Genomic DNA, 9,347 nt, shown 5'->3' with positions numbered 1-9,347 from the left:
GGGAGGTGTATATGGGAATTCTCAGATCAAAGGTGTGTGTGTGTGTGTGTGTGTGTGTGTGTGTGTGTGTGTTTGTGTGTGAAGGTATCTAGAGAGGTTCTCCAAGGTCGTGTTCACTCACCTGGGAACTCCCAAGCGGCACTAGTCCTTGGCCATTTCCTGCTCCAGCCACAAGGGTTGTCCCCTTGCACGGGTACACAGGGAACTTATTTTCTCCCTATTTTGATGCTGAGTCTGGAATTCTAGAAGGCAAGAGCTATTTCATTTACTTCCGTGTTCTTGGTGGAATGTGTGACTGGGTAAATGCTTGCTGACTGAATTCATCAGCTACTTCTGTATATTTGGAGAACAGGAAACAAACAAACAAACAAACCAACAAACAAACTTGGGCATACTAGTAATATCCAGTGATCTTTAGTAAACTAGCTGAATCTCTCACCTGCAAACTAGTAAAGATCTTAGAAGTTACTGTCACCAAGTGACTACTGGGCACTGAGTTCTTTATTTTCATGTACTTTGAGAAAGCTAACCAAGATGCTAGTGATGTACTGGAATTAGGTTCATGGTCCTTTCTTTTCACCAATAAATGTGGAATAATAATAGTACCAAACTCCTGAGACTATTGTGTAGACACCATGGCTTTGTGCCTGGAGCTCCTGGAATATTCTAGGGCCCCCTCGGCACCTGGTCAATTTGAATAATTACCGGTAAGTGAGGTCTTCCACATCTGGCCAACCACAGTGGTGAAAAAAAAAATCAGTAGCACTCAAGTTGAAGTAGCTCATCTTTTATTCATACAAACGATACATACACAAGACTGTATATTGTTTGAACACCGAAATAACTTTCTAGTGTAACAACTCTGTAACAAAATTTTAACTAAATGTAACATTTATGAAAATATAAATCTCTGATTGGGTAATTCATCCCAACAATACAAAGTTTACATAAAAACATTCAACATGAGCTATCAGTTGCAAACATGTTAGGAAAAAAAATCATTCAAGTCACTTGTTACACTCTAGAGGTTTTTTTTTTTTCTTTTTCTTTTTTTTTTTTTTTTCACAGAACACTCACACACTACATGTAACCCACCTAGGCATTTAGTTCTTAGAAATGTATGGCATGGACGTTCAACTGATAAGAACAGGAATAAGACTGTGTTGGCTGAAGAGCTGAAAGTATGGACTCCAGATCACATGTATATAGATCTTAACCCTTCAAGGGCTTCCACCTACTGGTTGGTAGCTAAACTAGGAGGAATACATTGAACAAAGGTGTTTCACCATGGAGAAGGGTGTTGCTATCTGAACAACACCTTCAAATGCTTACATGTTAAATCCTTCCACCAGTGGAATACAATTGGATTCTCTAGGGGTTTAGATAATTTTCCCTTTTCCTACCGTGTCAGCAATCAAGGTGGCACTGTGTAATGTTTTTCTCATATTACTCCCTGGCATCCCCACCAGGTTAACAGGCTACAGCAGAAACTATCCCCGTCTTCATTTTGCAGTCCACAAAAGCAATAAACTCGGTGAGGCTAGAGGTCAAACTACAGGTACATGCTGAGTCACAAGCAGAGCCAGGATGAAAATAAGCTGGTTCTTTGTTCAATGTTCTGATTTAAGTAAGTTCCACTTTGAGAGAAAATCAAACCAATTACTACCAGTGACCCCCTTGGGAGGTCTTCCAGGACACGCCACGTGGAGGACTTAGAAGGAAGAAAATCACCTTCACCTTCTGAGATATATTTTCCATCAAATTGATGAAGTCTTTTTTTTTTTTAATGCCATTTCATAGTTTCAGCCTTGAAACAGTAAGACTGGGAAAGTTCTCAATCTGGAAGTGGAACAGAGAGAGAAGTGTACATACGGTGTGTGGAAGTAAGAAAGTGATTACAAACAGGGAATGATAGGAACCTTTGGATGCCCTTAAGATCTATGGGATATTTTAGCACAGAGACAGGCATATTCAGTTTGTCCCAGAGTTTTTGGTCGTTTATCTGCATTTTACACAGGAGAGAGGCGGAATGAGAGTAAGGCAGTGTCACCAGTGTTTCAGAGATGGTGTGTTTCAAAAGCTTGCTTTTCTATTAAGATACTGCAGGGGTCTGGGAAACATTAGGCTCCCCCACAACTGACTGAAGAGTATGGACTCTGGTTAAGTACAACGAATAAACGGACAGATGCTTTGATCAAACTCATAATGCCCTTTCCATACTTCTTTACACTCGGCACAAATATGCATCTCAAGAGAAGGCGTGAGAGGACTGTGGCTTCTCATTAAGTGGGATTCTTTTGTAATCCACGAGAGAAACAGTTTAAAAATTACACATCCCATTGCACAGAAACCCTTGCATGCAGTCGTTGTGAGTGTGTTTTGATGAAGACTGACTCTCCATGTTCAGTAGCCCTATGATAATGGTAGTTAGTTCTTGTCCTGGTCTGGTCACCATCTCACATGCTTTGTGTGCTGTCCTGGAAAACTGAAACACATCTGGACATCTTTCTTACACAATTTTGCACCATTAGACCTCTTGCGTTTACACAGTTGTCAGGATCGAGAAACGTAAAGAGATATTAAGGCTGCATTTGGCTGTCACACCCCCCACTCAGAGTCAAACGGTCCTCTGCCATCACGATTTCAACTGGCTTCTGTAGAGCTAATTCTAGTCCAACTGGTCTACCTATAACTACCTTTAGCTTCCCTCATCTGAATCAATGTAGTGATTTGTGCTGATTCTTATTACACCGCAAATTTAAAAGATTGTATTTGCTCTCTTCTGGGGGAGATGGCCATTTCACCGTCTCTTCTGGAAATTCTCTATTTCCGCTAATACATTTGGACAAAAAGATGGCACCCAAGTTGAGCCTCATAGTTCTGTTCCTTTCGTGAGAATATTAGTAAACTGAGAATTCCAGCATCTTTTCTGCTTTTAAGAAATGAGCAGCTCATCATTTGTGTCCAGAAGATGCACTTTGCTTTTTTTTTTCCTGTCATACATGGATTATGTATTTCTGTTGAGTAGGATAAACATCGTGTCAGTTATCTGGTGTGTAGCTGTGGCTCCTGGATTCTAGGGCAGCACACACTCGGTCATAACAAGAATTGTGTTTCTTGGAGGGTGTTGCCTCGTTGGACTCAGAAGAGTCACTCACGGTGATGGGGCTGTCTCTTGCAAAGACCTCAGTGGACTCTCGCCATAAGCAATCCACAGACACTTTAAAGGAGTAGCTGTTTGACTTTGGCCTGGATGTCTGCGTTGCATTGTTGAAAATCTGTCTGCTATTCGATGTGGCAATTTTGATCTTTAGCGCAGCATCTACACGATCCACAACTGTGTATATCCCTATACTCCCATCATCAAAGCCGACGATGATGTTCAGGTGTCTCTGAGAAAGTGCAAGGAAAGTTGGTGTTTTGTATAGGGAGCAAGCACCGATGTTTTTGCCGTCAGCCAGTCTCATCACAATTAAGCTAGAAATCGCATCGTTTTCCTCCTCCTCCTCCCCATTACGGAAACAAATATACACCAGGTAGCGACCATCTCGAGAGAGCCTCTGCCTCCAGATGACTCCAGAGGCGTGAACCACCCGTAGCTTTCCACTGTGTAAATCCAGCACATTGATATTTTCATCTCCCCGGGATATAATGCCTAGCTTCCCATTGGGAGAAATTTCAAAATCCTCCAGGTTTTTCAAGAAATTGCTTGGAAGCTGCACACGCCGACAGATCACTTCATCAGTCAGGCTCCAGAGGTTCACGGTCTCTGCTGACGTGATAAACACGATGACGTCAGGGCAGTCGGGAATCAACTTGAAATTCACAATGGTGATCCCGTCCTCACAGCAGAATTTCTTGGTGATACTTCCGGTCCAGAGACTGACTGCCAGCACTTTGCTTTTCGTCATTCCCACCACGAAGGTGTTTGCGGAGGTAATGAAGGCATTTTGCAAAGTGGTCAAGATGTTGCAGACTCTGTGGCCTGTGGCCAGCCTCCAAACCCTGGAGGCGTTCTCCTCACAGAGAGAGACCACAAACTGGTCGTTGTGGGTGATCAGCAGCTGAGAGATCCTCTGCCCATTAATTCGGAAGAGGTTTTCCCCACTGCTGGTGTGCCAGACGTACTGGCTGCTTTTGTCATCTGACGTCACCATTAGGTCCCCAGTGGACGTTAACACACAGTGTTCGACTATCCCTTCATGCTTAAATACTGCTTCAATGAACCCACTACTGAAGTTCCATTTATGTACACAATCTGAGCCATCGAGAGAGTAGATGATCTCCCCCCTGGCCGGCAACACCAGACTCTGAATGGGTTTTCCAGTTTTATCGATATTGGACATAGCTGTGATTATGTCTATATCCCAAATGGAAAGAACGCCACTGGTTGACAAAGACAGTAGCATATTGTGGTGACTGGATTTTACCAACTTAACGATGGTACCCGAGCTTTCCTGCAAGCTCGCCAGGCACTGTCCTGTGTCCCGTCTCCAGAAGAATACCGCTGGGGTATTCTCCATGGTTGCGATGATACAGTCCCCGTTTTTGGATAACACAGCAGATACAAAGCGTTCGTTGTGCCTGGCTCGGAATTTTTCAGCTACCTTCCACATGCCGGTGTCTAAGAGCTCAATGCTGAGAGCTTTACAGATCAGAATTGCACTTTGGTCCTCTGAAAGCTCAATGCTCACCACTTCGCTGTCTTCCTTCCGACAGTCAAAGTCTTCAGTCAGCTGGGGGTTAGATATGTCCTCCGTATTCCAAACCGAGAGGCTTCCCTCACTGTCTACCATGACCATCTCTTGAGCTGTGTCCAAGATGAGAAGAAACTTCACAAAACCACCTGAAAATTCTGACGTCACGGTACATATTTTTTCTCCACTCCCTAAGTGGAAAATGGTGGTATTATTGAGGTACTGGCCACAGAAAGCATATAGCCCATCCAGGGAGCACTGGACACATGTCACCTCATACCAGCAGTGGAACTGGTAAAGGGGCCATCCATAGAGCAGGTCAATGACAGTGACATCTTTGCTGGCCTCTAGCCACGCAAGGGCATGATTGACCGAGAGTGTAAATCCATTGATGTAGGTGGAGCCGCTTCCGTGCTTGGTCCCTTTGATTTCCACCTCAGACAGGAGACAGGAATTGACATTGTCGTAAATCAGCAGGGTGTTGTTTGTCGTAGCAACCACAAGGTACTTCTCATCACTGCTCAGCTTCATGCCCAGGATAACAGACTGGGCTGTAGTGATTTGCCGGAGGAGCTGGCGAGTTTCTACATCCCAGGTGCTGATGGAACCATTTTCCAGAGCTGTGAGAACAGTGCTGGGGTTACAGGTGGGGAGGATCTCTGTGACGTGCAGGTGGCTGGATGCTAAGGGGAGGCGCTCGGGGCTGTATGTCACATCCATGGATGAATGGAGAGGAACGATGGAGCAGTATTTGGGTCCGTCTTTGTCACATTCTAAAAGAAGGTGTCTGAGTTTGGGCAGGGAACTCACAACAGGCAGCAGCCTTTGCTGAAGCTCTGCTGAGAGGGAGCCTGGGAACGCAATGACCTTGTTTCTGATGCTACGGAGTGTGCTGGCCAGGAACTTCAGCTCCTTTTCCTGCGAGTAGTTGTAAGCAAGTTCTATGTCGGCAAGCACTTTGTCAAACTGGCCAATTTTGATCATGGTGTAAAGCCAGCTGAAGTTCATGATGATTCCATAAAGGAGGTCATCGGTTTTCCCACACCTGGTCAGATGATACAAGAGCTCAGACATCTTCCGGTGATTGACAAAAAAGATGTCGGGCTCTAGTGGGTTACACTGGAAAACCCAGGGCTGGTCAGGAGCCTGCCTGTCGAAGGATGCTTGTTCCATGAAGTGCTTTTCTTCCTCAAGCAGACTTCTGTTCTCTAAGTCCAGGCAGCCATTCAAGTAGGGGTCTTCCAGGCAGAAAGCTTTCCTCCTGCCTCCCGACCACACCCCTAGAAAGTAATCTGCCAGGATTGTGTGCATCTCTCGAAGGTTGCTGTCTTCTTGCAGGTACAGCTTCTGAGCTATGAGCTGCAGGTGTCTGTTGGCCCAGACTAAGAGTGTGACATTCTTCACATGTCTTTCTATTAAGTACCCATTGAGACCCTCCTTGAGCCTTGCAATATACAGGTAAGGTACTCTCAGGGGATTGCTGGGTCTGGTGTTCGCATTGAGTTCATTCATAACGCTGTTGTCCAGAGCTAATATATCTTCTAGTTCCATTTCACTCAAACCCATTTTGGCCATGGTGATATAACCCAGAGCCCTGGAGACCAGTTTCTGACCACACGTCTTCTCCAAGGACCAGAATAACTGCTCTATGCTTTCGTGGACAGTCACACAGAGGGAGGACTCATCGACATCCTTGTGAGATCTCCAGTGTCTCACCTCTCTGAAAGTTAGGTTCACAAACATAGGAAGTGTGCACTTGGAGAATGCATTATTTACATAAATCTGCTGGCCGGATGTGACCTTCCTTTTGACCCTCAGCAGCTGGTGTTTGAGGACCTGACTGCACATCTTTCTGTCCCGGGGAATCAGCTCAATGTAGTTGTCTTCTTCATGGATAAGGCACCGGAGTTTCTGCAGGATCCCGTGTTTGTTAGGCAGTGTGGAGAGGATGATCCGTACAAACCGGGGAAGATGAGCGGGCAGCCACCAGAGCTTCCTAGCCTCGTCGGTCTCTGAGAGCTGCTCTAGGGCATCCAATATTATCACCAGAGGTCTCTGCAGTGAAGACTCATTCAACAGGTTTATAAACAAGTCACGAAGGTCGTGGATCTTCTTAGGAAAGCTTTGAACCAGACACCGGTAGTTGACGGCCAGCTGTTCACAGACACTTAGAAGAAGTGTCCTCAGGTCAATACTCATGTCTGTTGTTCCTAGAAATCTCACAATGACAACTGGGTCAGAGTCTGGCCCTGTGTCTTCATGTAGCCAGCCATAAGCCTAAAACATACAAGCAGAATTTAGAACAGCGCTGTGCCTTTATGCAGCCATAATCAACGAGGTTCCCTTCTGGAGCTCACTAACACTATCCTTGCAGAGAAAAGGCTCTGATCCAATAAATGCACAGGCCATCTGGAAAGGCCAAAGTGCTGCTACTAAATTCATGCACAGATCTGTAGGTGAGACTCACGGGTAGCAATAGTACTTCTTAACCCTAAGGAAATATTTGAGTTCTAAAAACGAGAGTGTTCAATTACCATAACTCCAAGTGCATAGTCCGCTCGTTTTTTTCATCTAAATCCCTAACTTTTGGTAGTTGTCTGCACATAGCATATACTTAGTGCTTCTTTAATAGCTAACTTAAGTAATGATTTATAAATTGCATGGAGTGAATGTTTTCATTAATTGAGAATATATAACTCCATATGTGGATGGCCAATTTTTAGTTAATTAGAATAAAACAAAATATTCACTACCAATATTATATTGAATAGAATCTTTTATAACTGAGTGTAATTTTTGTTATTCTATGGGATCATCATTGTGATAATTATTTCCATCATAAAAATCTCTATGATTTGAGATGAGAGAGATGGCTCTCAGCTAAGAGTGACTTACTCTTGGTTTGTAGCACCCACACCAGTTGGCTCACAACCATCTGTAACTCCAGCTCCAGAAGACTGGTACCCCTTTGGCCTCTAAGGATATTTGCACTCATGTTCTCATACCCACACACAATATACATAATTAAGAAGAAAAATAAATCATTAAAATCTACATAATACTGTTTGTAAGAGGTTAGTTAATTATTGCGCTTTCAAATATTCCATTGTACAGACAGGTGATCATCATTTAATATGATCTCTCTGAAGGGCACATGGACTGACAGTGATTTTTAATAAGAGAGGAAGCTGAAGCTCAGGCTAGATCACTAAATGCTTCAAGTGGATGGTCATTAGAAGCAAAACTGAAGTAGAGCCATATCTAACATATATCCTATACTTCCTCCCTCCCTCTTCTTCCCCTCCCTCCCTCCCTCCCTCCCTCTGTTCCTCCCTCCCTTCCCTCTTTCTTTTTTTCCTCCCTTCTTTGTAGAGCTAAGGGAATAAAGCATATATGGACCAGCAAAATTCACTATTTTCTTTCTTTTTATGGCTGAAGAGTCAAAGTGGAGAAGGAATATGATCAAAGTGCAAAAGAATCCCCATGGAGTATTTTAGGGAGATTAAAGCCTTTTAGCTGTTTTATTACCAAGAATGCTCTTTAGAAAATAAGGGAATAGCCCATGAATTCTATTATTTATTATGTGTAGATTTTTTTTCTATCAATTAGGAAGCTTGGATCTTTGAGATAGTTCAGAGTAAGAAAAAAAAGTAAGATTCAAGGTCTATGAGTGTGAGTTGGATAAATGGCATAGCACAAGGAGTTTTCTGCTACTTAGTTTTGATGTTGGAAGCTGCTTTTAGGGATAACAGCGATGCCATGCACCAATGGCTCACTGGTAGCTGATCAGAACCCAAACCCAGTCTGTTAGGCTTGACATTGATTGCTCACATGCTGAGCAATCTATGTTGTCGTTGGGGACTGCTCTATAGTTATGAGCTAGACTCACATGAGACAAGCATGAGATGCCTGTTGGAAACAAGTACACTAGACAGTGAAACTTGTTGCCGACACATAGCTAGTCATTTGCCAGTAGAGGCAAATGGTGAGAAGGGGACAAAGAAACTGGTAAGCAAAACCCTGGACTATGTGTATCCAGATACACACAACTGAACCAGATCTCCAGAAGACAGCCCAGTCATCATTAAAGATGGACTTCATATGACCAGCATCCTGCAGAGTAGAGATAGAGGCTTCTCTGTATGCGCACATCAGCCTGTCTCATGCAATCTGTGACCTGACATGCACATGAAGACACAGCACTGGGATCTTCTACTCCATCAGTTCAACAATATTTGTTCCTCGTAACGGGAAGGAAATCCCCATCAGACTTCTTATGTGCCCTTCACTGTGTCATCAGTGTGCTTGTGAGAAAGAATCCTGAAGTTTGAAGATACATATATGGGCTCATCAAACCAGAGATTAAAGTCTCTCTCCTTCTCTCTGCCTTTCTCTGAATTTATTCTGATAGGACATTGTGCCTAAGGTCAGGTCTCTACTTCATCCTGTGCTTAACTAAAGAAGTGGTTGGATCTTCTCACACAAGCATAAAAAGCAGATGATCATGATGAACTAAAACATGTCCAATTAGGTTAAGAATTATATACCTGATTCTCATCTGTAAATTTGCTCTGGCACCAAATCCCCACAAGAGGTGCAATGCAGAAACCCTGTTTTTGTACTCATGGTGACCAATTTGATACTGTGCAG

At 43.7% G+C, this 9,347-nt stretch overlaps 1 protein-coding gene across 1 annotated transcript in view; it reads right to left on the bottom strand.

The window, feature by feature from the left end:
• Nucleotides 1–785: 785 nt before the first annotated feature.
• Nucleotides 786–9,347, bottom strand: part of Nwd2 (NACHT and WD repeat domain containing 2) — a 162,634-nt gene continuing 154,072 nt past the window's right edge. Inside the window, exon 7 of the mRNA XM_021163584.3 lies at nt 786–6,974. Within this exon, the coding sequence (XP_021019243.1) occupies nt 3,042–6,974 (3,933 nt within the window). The 3' untranslated portion in view covers nt 786–3,041. The remainder of the gene's footprint in view (nt 6,975–9,347) is intronic.

This window comes from Mus caroli, unplaced genomic scaffold (assembly GCF_978045245.1).
Source record: "Mus caroli unplaced genomic scaffold, Mus_caroli_1 scaffold_4, whole genome shotgun sequence".
Taxonomy (NCBI): domain Eukaryota; kingdom Metazoa; phylum Chordata; class Mammalia; order Rodentia; family Muridae; genus Mus; species Mus caroli.
Note: the sequence above shows the minus strand (reverse complement) of the source record. Positions and strands in the feature narration are given on the sequence as shown.